The sequence below is a fragment of the Gymnoscopelus microlampas genome (genome assembly GCF_963454915.1).
Source record: "Gymnoscopelus microlampas genome assembly, chromosome: 12".
Classification (NCBI taxonomy): domain Eukaryota; kingdom Metazoa; phylum Chordata; class Actinopteri; order Myctophiformes; family Myctophidae; genus Gymnoscopelus; species Gymnoscopelus microlampas.
The window spans coordinates 38,640,604-38,656,741 of NC_139949.1; the positions used below are offsets into that span (position 1 = coordinate 38,640,604).

Below are 16,138 nucleotides of genomic sequence, written 5' to 3' on the forward strand. Positions count from 1 at the left end.
GGCCATGATACCGGCCATGATACCGACCATGATACTGACATTAAACTGACCATGATACTGACCATGAAACTGACATTCTACAGACCATGATACGTACATGATATTGACATTATACCGACCATGATACTGACCATCATACTTGCCAGGAAACAACAATTTGAGCCGTTATTGTCTTCGCCAGGCCGAAAGGCATGGCGAGAGAGTATGTTTTACCCCTGTCCGTCCGTCCGTCTGTGTGTCTGTCTGTGAACAGCTAATCTCTGGCACCGTTAGCCCGGTTTATTACTGTAAATGTATTACATTATGAGCAGTTATTACATTATGAGTTGCTACAGCAACTCATAATGTAATAACGGCTCATAATGTAATAAACTAAATGTAATAAAAGCTCATAATGTAATAAACTAAATGTAATAAAAGCTCATAATGTAATAATGAGCTCATAATGTAATAAAATCCTGAGCCCATAATGTAATAATGTGTTACATTAAGAATCTTGCGTAGCCACTCATAATGTAATAACACTGCATAATGTAACCAGAAAAAGTGCTCCTCGGGGCACAGGTCTCCGCCAGGTCAGGGAGGTTATTGTGGCCTCCTGGTGGCGCTATAATAGGCCAATGTGAAAAGGGTCTATTTCTTCTTAGGCCTTTCAATCGGACACTGTATTCATGATTTGAGGCATTTTGTTCAAAACGAACCAATCCTGCAAACTTTGGAAGCCAATCTTAGCCAATCAGGATAGAATATAAAAAATCGAGAGAGACCCGTGTTGATCACATGACTATATAGATACTGTGTACCGATTTGCATGAGGTTTGGACAAAATCTGTAGGAGTGATATCCAAAAATGTGTCTTGCACAAATCGGCCTCCTGGTGGCGCTATAACAGGACAATGTGAAAATTTTGGGGCAGATGTTCGGGTTTGGCATCCAGGGAGTGTGTTTGCACAGTTTTGCAGCGGCCGGGCTAACAGACACACGGACAGACACACGGACGGACGGACACACGGACGGACAGGGGTGACCATGATTAATATGATGTAACACTTCACTTTTCTCAACAATATGAGACATTACTACATTATGAACTTTTATTACATTATAAGCGGCCACGTGAGATTTATAATGTAACACATTATTACTGTAGTAACTGAGTAGTACCACTGTGATATGCCTGCCACCTCCCGCTTGTGGAGGAGGCAGGAGGAACCCCTAAACCTTATACTGTTCAACTTCCCTTAAACAGGAACAATTATTTTACTAGAGGCAGTTTGTGGAAAAATATAACAACTTTATTACCATAAAATTACAAAACACATCACTGTCTATTACAAACTAGGACAACAATTAAGGTATTTAAGGCAAGGTATTTAGTATTAAAATGGCAATCTAACAGTTACCTCTCACGTTATAAGGAAGGGCGGGTGCACACAGTGAATACCAAAATAACTAGGGGAAAAGAAAAGGGGACAGGCCTCAAAGAAATTATGCAATATAAATACAAAACTCAAATACAAAACATGCAGTGCCAGGTTATATGAATACACACCAATAAAACCAAAGGGGTCCCCAGTGCAGTCCCAAGCTGAGAGGAGAGCCGTGTGCAGCAGGGCGGACCCGGCCTTGAACAGGGTTACATGAATTAAACTGTAACAGAGAAACAGTTAAAATATGCCAATATGGATAAATGTTAAAACCTATGCCTACAGTGTACCTTGGCTAGATGGCTCAAACAAACAAAACAAAAAGAGTAAATTAACAGTGGAAAACAGTGGCCGGTGTGGTCCCTTTAAGGAGACAAACAAAACGCATTAGTTGCCAGCCCTAGTATCACACTATAAAACATTATATTCAAATCATTAAAAGAACAAAACAGCTTAAAACCTACTTTGTGTTGCAGTAATGGTGCACACAATGCAAGGCCAAGGCGAGGGGGCAACCTCAACACCAGAGCTGCTGTATAAAAGACAGTGATGTTACAAACTAAAATACACTAAAATCCACAAAGAGGCAATGCATAAAATGTATACTGCTTTACCCGTGTCTCCAGGTAGGGCAGATAGAACAGACACCACCAGGAGGTCACTTCATTTGTAAAACTGAAATAATAAATAAATGCATTAAAATAAGATAATAAAACACAATGCTGTTGGCTAAATTAAAGTGCTAAAGAGAATGGGAAGCCTCCATGTGCTCAACAGAAAATAGGCAACCAAACATACAAAAGCCAGTAGTAACATGTGCTCAAACAATAAGCTAAACATTAGCATGAGCTACAACAAACAAAAGGGTCGCACAAAGTAGCAGATCTACAAGGTTCAGTTTTTGGCCTACCATGTGTTCTCCTTCTCCCTGCATGAACCATGCTGCCTACAGCAGAGACAAATGGCTCTCTACTGGGAGGAGCTGGCTTTTATACTTCCTGGTCATATGACCAGGTCAGGTGCAGTGGGTGCACCAGTCACCTAGATTCCCACATTACATTATAGAAAAATCTGTTATTACGTTATGCGCTAATTCTTTTATTACATTATGAGCTGATTATTACATTATGAGTTTTTATTACATTTAAATTATTACATTATGAACCATTATTACATTATGAGCCGTTATTACATTATGAGTTGCTACAGACCATTTGAAATGTGTCTCATTTGCAGAGATAATAAAGATAAATTGCGCCATTTTGCTTTTCTTTTTCACCGGCCCGATGTCTGGAGCTAATTGCAATTTTCCAGCCTAACATGACCTTTGAGACAAAGACAGAGACAGCAACAGACATGTGACGACAGAGGAACTTCATCCATGCCAAGGAATCATTATGAGAGCTTCAGCCATTTGGAACGTCTGAACTTCAGACGCCCCTCATACACTCTTTTGTGCCCTCCTCTCCTCTCTCAGTGAAGATGATCTGAGTCACCGATTAAATATAGATAATCTGAGTAACCGATTAAATAGCAGATCTACAAGCTCACAACGCGTCGCATTGCGACCCGTTGTGAGCTTGTAGATCTGCTATTTTCAAACATTTTAGTGCTTTTACTTGTGTTACTTTAATCTTGTACTGTAGATCTGTTATTTTCAAATAGCCTATGTATAAAATACTGCTGAAGTGGTTAACGTATGTTTTATAATATAATAATTTACATCTGCAAAGTAACTAGTACGTAAAGTTTTCAAATAAGTGTTGTGGAGTAAAAGTACAATATTTGCCTCTGAGATGTAGTGGAGTAGAAGTAGAAGTATTGAAAATAGGAAATACACCAGTAAAGTAAAAGTACCTCAAAATTGTACTTAAGTACAGTACTTGAGTAAATGTACTTAGTTACTTGACACCACTGCTCAATACCGCCGATCAGGTGAGAGTTCATATATAGGGCCAGCAAGCACGGTGATGACAGAGTTCAGCACCTTGGACAGCGCCACTGCCTTCATTGACGGTTTTGTCCCTAATCTAATTCTCACTCAGTTTGATGTGATGACACCTGCGTGCTGACTGATCAAACTGTTTGGCTCTTTCACTGCCAGAATGTATTCATTAAAACCCATTGAGACCTGGAACTGTCTCATTTTTAGATTTGAGCTAAAAAACATTATTTTGCGCTTTGGGCTATTCAAAAATAGCAGATATACAAGCTCATAGCGCGGCACCGAGTGCCATCCTAAAATGTTGTCACTTGCAAATTAGAGAGGGTCCATCCTCAAGAGGTTAATCCTGTGCCCCGCACGCACACACGCACACAGTGGCGTGCACAGACATTTTGAGGGGCAGGTGCTCAAGTAAATTATACTTTTTTTTGTTTACTTGGTCTGCTCTTTTTTTCCCTCTACACCTATAGCTCTTTGCCAAAAATAGCAGATCTACAAGCCCACAACGCCTCGCAGCGCGAGGCGTTGTGGGCTTGTAGATCTGCTATTTTTGGCTAAAGTTCTCCTCAGAAAAGGGATTCTAGGTTTCGAGTGGTTATGGTAAAAAGAAAAATCATATCACATAAAGGATTTGGCGGACCCCCTGTAGTAACTCTGAGGACCCCCTAGGGGTCCCGGACCTGTTGAAGACCCCTACTGTAAACTGAAAGAAAAAAGGGCACTTCTGGTCAAGAAGGCAAAGGGCAGGTGCTCTAGCACCACCTAGAGTCTATCTGTGCACGTCCCTGCCCACACCCACACACACACACACACACACACACACACACACACCTCCTAGAGTTCATGTGTTGGGTGTGCGGCGTCCAGCAGCCAGTGTTGATAGACAGCCACCGGGTTGATGTTCCAGTGTTTGTGGAAGGAGATGACCTCCTGCTGGGACAGCAAGGATCTGGAGTAGTCATCTGGACGAGCCTGCACGGGACAAACACACTGCTGTCAAATTGATCTCAGTGTGTGTGTGTGTGTGTGTGTGTGTGTGTGTGTGTGTGTGCGTGTGTGCGTGTCTGCGCGCACGTGCGTGCATGCATGCATACGCGTGTATATACTGTAGAATAATTTGAGAAAAGACATTGACATGATACCTTTCCTGGTCCTTGCAAGACAAAGTTGTTTTATGGTTTAAAAACAAACAATTCTAAGAGTACAACTCTAAAACATTTTTAGAGTTAGGGAAAAGGATTGACATGAGGTTAGGTTTAGGGGTTACAGTTGGAGTTATGCCTGACATTCGGAGGATCAGACCCTTCCTCACCCAGGAGTCAGCCTGACTGTATCTCGCTCCTTACTGGCCTTCCGGCATGTGCACTTAAAGGACAACTTTGTTTTTTTTACAACCAAGGTTTATGTTTTAGCTTGTAATTAAAGTGAATAAAAGATGAGTGTTAATTGTTACACTCATGTTTTATTTACTTTAATGGGACGGGTCTAATTAAAAAAGGTAAAAATTGTTTTTTTGTTCAATTGCTGTGTGTGTGTGTGTGTGTGTGTGTGTGTGTGTGTGTGTGTGTGTGTGTGTGTGTGTGTGTGTGTGTGTGTGTGTGTGTGTGTGTGTGTGTGTGTGTGTGTGTGTGTGTGTGTGTGTGAGAGAGAGAGAGAGAGAGAGAGAGAGAGAGCATGGGTCCTGTGAACTGTACTTGGTGTTCCTTGACTTCAGAGATGCTTTTGGAACATTAAGTCACAATGTCATGATTAAATCACAGGGGAAATACAGCTGCCGCAGATATTTATGTATATAGTGAAAAATGTGTACCAGTGCTCCTTTATCCAAGTACTCTGTGGAAAACAGCTAAACCAGCCAACACGTCTACAGATAGGCATTAAAACTGGCTGTCCATGGAGTGCAGTTAATTCTATAATTACCACCAATCAGTGGATACAGAACGTGATGTGTCAGTGTGCCTGGTAGGTGTATGACTCCATGAGACCCTTGGACATAAAATCAACATCATGGAGAATGGAAGGAGTAGGTCAACAACATCCTGTCTGATTTCACATCTCGGCTGGACCTGATTGACAGATGTCCACTGCCTCTGACTATAAAGTTGGAAGCTGTCAGACAGGTGGCACTCTCTAAAATTCAGCGCCTGTTCTCCAATGTCCACATTCAACAGAAAGTACTGTGTGAGATGAACAACAAAACAGTGAGCCTGGTGCGAAAATGGTTTGGACTCAACTGACACAGCAACCTGTGACACCATCTATCACCCACAGTGGGAGGGAGGGCTGGAGGTGCCAGACGTGGAATGGATATACACCAGCATGAGGATATCCCACCTCCTGAAAATGCTCAACGACGACAACGCCGCAGGCTGAAAACCCACCTCTTCAGGAAACACTACCCTTCCTCTTTGCCTGGCCTACTTGCTGTCAATTAGTTGTACAAGCTCTTGTCTTATTGGATTGTGTTTATTCGATACACTTATTGCTCATTGCTCATTTGATTTTCCTACTTCTCATCTGTTTATGAAAGTAGGTAGCTGATATATTGCACTTTTACTTTAGCGCTAGGTATACTCTTAGTTGCTTGTTTTAGAAGAGAATGTACTTAATACTTCTGGTGATTAGTAGTTTCGTCCCCTACCCATGTTGAATGCACTTATTGTAAGTCGCTTTGGATACAATCATCTGCTAAATGACTGTAATGTAATTTAATGTAAAGGATGTTAGGGAGCTGGCTCGATCCTCCCTGTTCCTGGACCCTAAGGAGGCGTAAGGTCCCACCGGCCAGGGAGTCAGAGCATAATATATTTTTTTACAAATTACACTAGAGGGCGCTCTTCCCCAACCTATGAATGATCCCTTGACTGCGAGAGAATCATAGAAGCAGACATGATGTCATCCCAAAAAACGTCACTCCGTTCAATCCCATGTTATGAGATGTAGAAAAACACATCTAGCTCGGATTTCTTTCTTTCTTTAATGAAAGCGAGCCATATTTCAACTTCCGATAACAACAGAATGGACGATAAAACAAATGTTGTTCCGGTGGATAGAAGAGACCCTCCCCCTCCCCCAGGCAGCCTTTGTTCACATCCGTGTCCACAACGTGGCTTCCGCGGGTAGCGGATGAATCAATTAATGAGTTAATACCTGGCAGAGAATGTGTTAAGAACACTGCACTCAATGAGGACATCACCACATTCAAGCCAAACTACAAGTCTTTCCCATCGGAGTCAATCTTTCCATCTGGCCCAGCACTCAGGTTCCTCATTGCTTGCACCACACCACGGAACAGGTCACTGAAACACTGTCGCACATCTTGAGTGGCTGCTATGCATGCAAAGGGATGTACAGTACTTAGCACATCACGATAGAATAGTAGAACCCATAGCGAAGGACATATCAAAATATCATGCATCTACAGTGAGAATGTACAAAAAATCTTGTGTCATTTCATCCATGTTCCATCTCCCATCTCTGTGATAACCCAGACATCTTTACATCTTTGACAGCTAATACACCAGATGTTGTTGTGGTTGATGAAGAGTCCAGGGAAGTGTCTGTGTTAGAGATAGCATGCACCTTTGACCTTAGCCTAGACTCCAGAGGAAGCCTTTATGACCAAGCAACGTCATTAAATAACGACCACTCCTACATACCATCTCAGAGGCTGGGTTATAGGTGCAGACTACGGTATTTGTTTTTATATTTGGCAGCCTGGGACATACCCACACACTAGTTGTTAGAGGGCTTCAACAACTTGGGATGCCCAAAAAGGAGGCAAAAGTATTGTGCTGTCTCTGCTATAATTGGCAGCTGCCATATATGGCGGAGACATGTGTGTGTGTGTGTGTGTGTGTGTGTGTGTGTGTGTGTGTGTGTGTGTGTGTGTGTGTGTGTGTGTGTGTACCTGGTGAAAGAGGCTGTTGTGAGTTACTGGGACTCCCAGGGAGGACAGACACTTCCCCATCACCATGTCATCAGGAGAATCGTCACTATGGCAACGACAACCACTGGAGACCAGCCTGGAGACGGCCTCTCTGCTCAGTACCACACTACACAGACATACACACATGCACGCGCGCACACACACACACACACACACACACACACACACACACACACACACACACACACACACACACACACACAATTATGTACATTAAAGTGAAATATAGATGATCTATAAGCTCACAACGTGTGATGTAATGTGACATGTTGTGAGCTTGTAGAGTTGCTATTTTTTTAAATGTTGAAATTTTGAAGGGGATTTTTTTTTTTAGTGGTGCCAACCGCTCTAAGCTTGACTTTGTCCGTATGTCCGTCCGTCCGTCCGTGGAAGCACGGGATGAGCACGGGATTTCAAACAGCTATAACTCCAGTTTGCAGCATGCCACCAAGTCCAAATATGGTATGTGGACTTAGACCACCAATAGGGACGAGCATGAATTGCTGAAGTTATCAAAGAGGGGTCCAGGGACCCCCAAGCACGGGATGAGCACGGGATTTTAAACAGCTATAACTCCAGTTTGCAGCATGCCACCAACTCCAAATTTGGTATGTGGACTTAGACCACCAATAGGGACGAGCATGCATTGCTGAAGTTAGCAAAGAGGGGTCCAGGGACCCCCAGCGTATGTTATGTTTGTCCGTCCGTGGAAGCACGGGATGAGCACGGGATTTCAAACAGCTATAACTCAAGTTTGCAGCATGCCACCAAGTCCAAATATGGCATATGGACTTAGACCACCAATAGGGACGAGCATGAATTGCTGAAGTTATCAAAGAGGAGTCCAGGGACCCCCAGCGTATGTTATGTCCGTCCGTCCGTGGAAGCACGGGATGAGCACGGGATTTCAAACAGCTTTAACTCCAGTTTGCAGCATGCCACCAAGTCCAAATATGGTATGTGGACTTAGACCACCAATAGGGACGAGCATTTATTGCTGAAGTTATCAAAGAGGGGTCCAGGGACCCCCAAGCACGGGATGAGCACGGGATTTTAAACAGCTATAACTCCAGTTTGCAGCATGCCACCAAGTCCACATTTGGTATGTGGACTTAGACCACCAATAGGGACGAGCATGAATTGCTGAAGCCCCGCCCCGCCCCCTCTGTCTTCCCATTGGCTGGCCTTTAAACAGGCATAACTCAAGTTCACAGCATGCTAGGGAGTACAAATTTTGTACATGGACTAAAACCACCAATAGGGACGAACTGTAATTACTTAAGCCCCGCCCCCTCTGTCTGCCCATTGGCTGGGCTTTAAACAGCCATCATTCCAGTTTGCAGCATGCTACCAAGTAAAACTTTGGTAAGTGGACTCAGACCACCAATAGGGACGAAATGAAATGAGTTAAGCCCCGCCCCAAAGGCACCGCTTCCTTCACACAGGGTGTGATTTTTTTTCTTTTTTCCTAAATTGTCCCTCTATAATGGCAATGGTTCTCAAAGTGGGATCACTTGCAATACCCTCACGGACGTTGAGAACCACTGGGTTAAGAGTGTATATATTCTTCCAGTATGTACCCTCCTCCTCCAGTGATGTAGCTGTATCCGTTGCGAGCCAGACTGTAGCCGTACCTCTCCCCGACACTGATTGCCTCCCTGGGGTCATAACAGCTCAGGAGCCTCCTCAGTCTGGATAGACTGGAGGTATACACACACGCACACAAAAAAGTGCACACGCAAACACACACACAGACACACACAGACACACACACACACACACACACACACACACACACACACACACACACACACACACACACATACACACACACACACGGTTAAAAATACGCAGTTCCCAACCTCAAAGTTCAATCAAAACTACAGTTCAACAATGTTCTTTGGTCAAATTGGTTGTTATGGTGTGGCTCTGTAAGAGGCTAGCTGTCTATCACAGGGTTGTGTGTGTGTGTGTGTGTGTGTGTGTGTGTGTGTGTGTGTGTGTGTGTGTGTGTGTGTGTGTGTGTGTGTGTGTGTGTGTGTGTGTGTGTGTGTGTGTGTGTGTCAGGAGTCGTGCTAGGATTTTAAACGTCCGGCATGATTAAAATGCATCGGACATCTGATACAAATAACGGTCATAGATGTTTTTAAGCATTAATGACAAGCAGGTGCGTAAATGCAGCCTAACAATTACAGCATGATATTTTGGATTGAACTGTTTGAACATAATTAGTAATATACACCTTTTATAGCAGGGTCATCTTTCACAAATACATTAATTGCCTACATTAACATTTGCGCATTGAGCACATGCAACGTGCGTAATGGTTTCTCAAAATTCCGTTGCGTTTGAACACATTTCCTTCAGAATAACAAGCAATCAAAGGGTAGCCTGCTGTACAGAATTCGATACTTTATAACGTGGCTCAGCTGAGCTAAGGCAATACATTAGGCTACTCACAGGTTACACTGTCATAGATAGGCAGGGGATGCAGTCCCTGCCTCTGGTTAGAACAGCTTTTGGAGAAAGTTGATGAAGCATGTAGGAATCTCCTCATATTCCATTCAAGTGGTAACGTTTTAACGTCACATTGATATTGTAAAGTAACAAAGTACATTTACTCAAGTAGTGTAATTAAGTACAATGTTGAGGTGCTTTTACTTTACTGCAGTATTTCCAATTTTCAATACTTTTATTTCTACTCCACTACATCTCAGAGGCAAATATTGTACTTTTACTCCACTACAATTATTTCTAAAACATTACATTAACCACTTTAGCCCTATGTTATACCTAGGCTATTTGAAAATAGCCGATCTACAAGCACAGAACACGTCGCATCGCAACGCGTTGTGAGCTTGAAGATCTGCTATTTTCAAACATTTTAGTACTTTTACTTTTGGTACTTTAAGTACATTTCGATACCAATACTTTTGTACTTTTACTCAAGTACATTTTCAATTACGGACGTTTACTCGTAACAGAGTACTTCTACATAGTAGTATTGATACTTTCACTTAAGCAAAACATTTGAGTACTTTTTCCACCACTGTGTAGACGTCTGATGCCACAGGCTGGTCACATGAAGTCCGAGATTCATGTAATGTCCTGCTTATATTAAGGATGGAATGATATTCTCAAAAGCAAACTAAGCCACCACATTGCTCTACCTTATCAGTGTGTCATCATCGGCAATGAGCAGCCAATCAGCATTCGGCACAGCATCAGTCAGGAACCGCCTCAAGATGGCAAAAGTCTTCCCACAATGCCCTGGGGGAGAGCAAGGGAAGTCATTAGAGGTGTAACGCTATAATAACTGCATCGAAACATACTTTTTAATTTTCAACGATCTACTATATCGATATGCAAACAGCAAAATATCCTATCGTTTGACTTTGTATCGCATCGAATTGTTTTGCAATGCAAATAAAAATAAGCGGTTGTAGCCACGGTTACCGCGGATAACCGCAATTTGGGTGGATTTGGGTCAATCAAATATAATTATAAATTAATATTGGATAAACCGCGGGTGAAATAATGCTGGAATTAAATGAATGATGTCAATCTATAGGCCTATTATAGCTTTTAAAAACCACAAAATCTCGCCGTGCGTGCGTTTGTAGTATTTTAATAGTACGTCATTTTGCATCAGGCAGTGAGGCCGGACACTCTATAACCACAAGGCCACTGAGCTAGAGAATGATAAAATCTGTATTTTGCTGTCCTTGAGAACACAGCAAGCTTCTCTGCTCAGGGGGCCCACTGGCCATGGAAATGAAATGAACGACTGGTGGGGTGGTGGAATCAAAAGCAGTGGCATGGATTTTCTCCCCCATCCCTCCCAGCAAATCGAATTGTGTGTGTGTTACAGACAGCGATAGTGGGAATTTAGCAGGCTTTTAAAGGCTTCTGATGCGTGATCTCAGAGGATGCTTTCAAAGCCTGCTCTGTGCCCACTGATGTGTGTGAACCTCTTAGGGATCTCTAAACGTATTACACTTCAGAAAAAGATATATATATATATATATATACTGCTCAAAGAAATGTAGGGAACACTTTGATCCCTATACTAATAGTAATACTAATAGTATTACTATTAATAACAATCTGAGTTGCAGTGTTAAAACGGATACAATAATTGCTGTCTGTGGTTCTATATGGGCTGTGGCAATAATTTTGACAAATAATAGCTCACAGCAACGTATTGAAAAAAATAACTATAATAGAAACCATGAACTTTAGTTCAAAATCTTGAATTATGAAGTATGAACTGAACTAGTTCATTTTAAAATGTGTGAACTGAACTTTGAACTAGTTCATGTAGAAAGTGAACTTTCCCAACACTGCTGCTAGCTCTGTGCCCCTTATCGCTCCACTGCAGGTGACTTGACTCCAAACACCAACAACAACAAACAAACAAACAACAACGCAATTAAACTTTTTTCCATTTCAGAAGAAGGCCATCATTTGTTTAGCTGCCAGAAGACCTAATTATATTATATAAAACATTGCTTTGGAATGATGCGGTGTGGTTGCAGCCGGTTGAGGGATAATAGACCTCTGCGGCACTTTGCGGGCAGTGGGCCAGGTTTCCCAACGGAAATTTGCAAATGAAGATTTTTTTTTTCTGAAATCCTTGAACCCCTATCTTTTATCCAAGTGATGCACATTGTTTGAAAATATTTGCAATAAAGTTTCAAATCTAATCTTTACCCAAGTCTGATTAGTTTGACTCAGGCCAAGTGTGACTGCTTAAATCAGCCATCGCCGACCTCACAGTCTGTATGTACAAATCGTTGCTGTATTAGTAGTACATTTTATTTCGGTCCATTTAAAAGAGCAGATATACATACATGCAGTTAAGTGCACTAATGCTAGTGGCACCGAAAAGGTGTAGGCTGAAGCCGATGCTCATTTTGCCTACCCTTTTTGATACGTAACTAAGGTTTGAAAAAACGAAACTATATATATATATAAAAGTCTATATATATAATAGTCTATATATATAAAAGTCTCTCTCTCTCTCTCTCTCGTAACACAGTTTCGAACATTGGTTTAAGCTGAAAACATCGGACAAATTGATACAAAAAATGTATTAAAAAAATCCAAGCAAACATTGGTTTAACAAAACTGAGAAAAATCTAAGCGCTTTTGCCTACACTATTTGAAAAGTAACCAAAGTTTCAAAACCAAACGAAATAACACAGTTTCAAACACTGGTATAACGAAACTGAAAGCATTGGATAGTTCAAAAGGATCCAAGCAAGAGACTGTCCAAGAACAGAGAGCAGAAAGAAACATCAAATCGGAGGGAAAGCCATCTATTATTCATTTCAACAGCAGAAGCTTATATGCCAACTTCAAAAACATTAGGAAGTACCTAGTAACTTTTGCACAGCCATTCAATATAATAGCTATAACGGAAACATGGCTAAGTTCTGAAATAGGCATAGACTTTGAATTGGATGGATATGAATTCACTTATATCAATACATTTTTGGGGGGTAACCATAGATGAAAAAATAAACTGGAAATCACATAGGCCTATAAAACAAATACAAACTAAGGTATCAAGGAGTATTGTAGTTATAAATAAAGTTAAGAAGGTATTGGATCAGAAATCACTTCACACGTTGTAGTGTTCCTTAGTCCTGCCCTATTTGCAATATTATTTAGAGGTTTGGGTTAATAATTACAAAACATCATTAAGTGCACTAACAACTCTACAAAAAAGAGAAATATGTATAATAAACAATGTGGGTTACCAGGAACATACAAGCTCATTATTTTTTACAGTCAAAATGACAAAGTTTGAGGACATTGTGGATTACCAAACAGCACAAATAATGTTCAAAGCTTATATATGTTACTACCAGGTAACATACAGAAATAGTTTGGTGAACAGCAGGGGGTTTATAATTTAAGGGGGAAATTGAATGTAATCTTAACTCATTCAGTGCCATTGACGTGTTTTTCCCCATAGGCCCTGGGTGCCAATGACGTGTTTGTTGTGTTTTTGAGTTTTTTATTTATTATTAATATTATTATTATTTTTACACAGAACCAGGAGATAACGTGAACCGAAGATTTACTGCTCCATTTACTTGCTGTTTAAAGTATTTGGGGAAAATCCTGAATCTCGGCTCCTGTGTTTTATATGTATTTTTGGCGAGACATATTTCAACGGCGTATAACAAGCGATGACTTGTTTTTGTTTTTTTAAGGAAGCACAGTGAAACCTTCCGTGATTAGCAACCATCAGGGGATCGATCATACTAGAGAAAAATATTCTGTGACTACTTGAAAAGGTAAGAACACTGAATGAGTTAAACTACACTTATAGGCGCACGACCGGAAAGACAGATCATCCATATATACATAAAAAAGAATAGGGGAGAAAATTCCCCCCTGTCTGACACCATTAGTGACTCGAAAAGGGAGAGATAAACTATTTCCCCACTTAACTTTCATAGTCCATACCAGTAGGCTAAAATCCTAAAATCAATAAACTTTTCAATTCAATTCAGAAACAAGTCAAGCTTCACTAAATACAATGTTTCTATGGTTCATCATACTATTATGTGGCTTTTTGACCACCGAATATGAGTCCATTTCTACACACAGATGTACCATCCAGCTGACGGATGTAAACACCGTAACTTTTCTGAAAATGGAAATCTGAAAATAATCTGGCACAGAAGGAGGACCGTGAAACGCGGAGCTGCCAGTGGATAATAGGGGTGATTGACCGAGACTGACGGGCATAATGCAAAAATCGATAACATCTATCGCCCGAGGCTACAGCTAAGCTGCGGACCAAATGTCTTAACGCCCGAGAGAATGAGAGGGAGGGACAGGAGATATGGGGGGTGGGGGGGGTATTTATATCAGATATTTTACTGAAGTAAGAGTAGCAATACCACAATATAAAAATACAGCCCAGGTAATCCCTGGGGGCTAAAGCACCCAGGGGAAATGACTAGCATCCATAACAAACTCATCACAAAAAAAGAAAAAGAAAATAACTCCGACATCGTCACTTCATGGAGTATATTTTGTGTACCAAATTAACCAAAATTAACCGCATTATGGTAACAAAACCCCCCCAAAAAGGTAACAAACCTGGAAAATAACCGCAAATGTAGTCAGTGCGCGCGCACTGACCGTGTGTGTGCGTTGCACACCCAAAAGCGCAGACATAAATCGGCGCCCCTTAGGCAGAGTGTCAACCAGAGATATTCACAATGGATATGATACATAAAATAACAATAATATATTTTTTGCCACAATACATTTGCCATTTGTCTTCTGTATTTAACCCAACCTAACTAAATGATTAGGAGCAGTGGGTAAGTGTCATTGATTCATTGCCCAGTTATGGGTTACGTGTGTTAGCCTGGCATGGCCAGACTAATATCACTGCGTAGATATTAGTCTGGAGGAACCTGCATGTCCGAGTGGCAAATAAAAAAAAACAACTTCGGAGGGAGAGAAATCCAATCTCTATTGAGAGGGGCCAGACATAATCTGCCGATTGGTCTGGAACCAGGCTAAGTGTGTTGCTCAGGGTTACCTGGGCTGTGGGGGGGGGGGGACGTAGTCATTCAGCTATGACGGGCGATGTGGGCAGAAGATGAGAGGCCCATCTCGAAGCCTCTGGGCTGCTATTTGGGCGAGTAGATTGACGTTAATGGAGAGAGAAAAAGAGGCAGGGAGGCTGTGCCAGCTCCCCCTCGGACACACCTGTGGACTACACCAGGTACAATGACTTTTCCTTTTTTTGCTGCTCTCCCTCATGGAGCTACTTGCGGATTATACCAGGGTCAGTCCAACTTCAGGGACACGCACTGACCTTTTGCACCTTAATCCCATGTATAACGCACTGACTTTTGTCTTTTTTTTATTGTGCTCTTTTTTTCTCTATAAGCACCTTAACGTCCATAAGTATATCATGCACAGTATACATTGCTGCTATGCTCAGGCACCTTAGTTTGTTTCTTATCTCAGGTACTTTTGTAAATATGTAGATAACTTGTTTGGCCTTTCTGCTGTTCTCTTGTCTGATCTCCTTCCCACTTACCCCCCACCCCACTTCTTCTTCTCCCCCCCCCCCCCCCCCGGCACCTTAGTTTGTTTCTTATCTCAGGTACTTTTGTAAATATGTAGATAACTTGTTTGGCCTTTCTGCTGTTCTCTTGTCTGATCTCCTTCCCACTTACCCCCCACCCCACTTCTTCTTCTCCCCCCCCTCTTCTTTCTATGGAAATTAACGTTGCGATGGGAATGATGTAAAAAAACGAATTTCACCCACTTTTTTACCTTGATTCTTTAACTGATTCTGATTCTGATTCTGATTCTGTCAGCCTACAGAGATAAAGCTGGGATATGAGGTGGAAAAAGAGTGGCTTTGGTGGCTCGAAGCAGAATGAAAGAGAGAGAGAGAGAGAACAAAAATACAGGCAGAGAACCATGTGGAAGCCAGGTAATGTATACGTATTTACTCAAAATACTCAGGTACTTGCCTTTTACTTCACGTGAGGAATAAAGTGTTTTGATACTTTATACTTCTACTCCCTCTACATATCAAATATATATATAGAGACAAATATTGTACATTTTACTCCACTACAATTTTTTGACAGCTTTAGATACTAGTTACTTTGTAGATTTAGATTATTATTACAAAACATACGGTACATCAACCAACTAAGCCCTAGCCTGGTAAACCCTCCCTCCAGAAATCTCAATTGTATTTTATTTCAGGAGTGAGTCTGGCCTGCAGACCTATATGGGCAATTTGGCTGTGGGCTGGAGATG

General features: G+C 41.6%; 1 protein-coding gene across 1 annotated transcript in view; it reads right to left on the minus strand.

Moving 5' to 3' along the window:
* Positions 1–2,072: 2,072 nt before the first annotated feature.
* LOC311056855 (beta-1,3-glucosyltransferase-like) overlaps positions 2,073–16,138 on the minus strand; it is a 62,017-nt gene continuing 47,951 nt past the window's right edge. Inside the window, exons 12-16 of the mRNA XM_084073694.1 lie at positions 10,492–10,591; positions 8,902–9,021; positions 7,283–7,427; positions 4,204–4,344; positions 2,073–2,102 (exon numbers count right to left, since the gene is read on the minus strand). Of these exons, the coding sequence (XP_083929820.1) occupies positions 4,207–4,344; positions 7,283–7,427; positions 8,902–9,021; positions 10,492–10,591 (503 nt within the window). The 3' untranslated portion in view covers positions 2,073–2,102; positions 4,204–4,206. The remainder of the gene's footprint in view (positions 2,103–4,203; positions 4,345–7,282; positions 7,428–8,901; positions 9,022–10,491; positions 10,592–16,138) is intronic.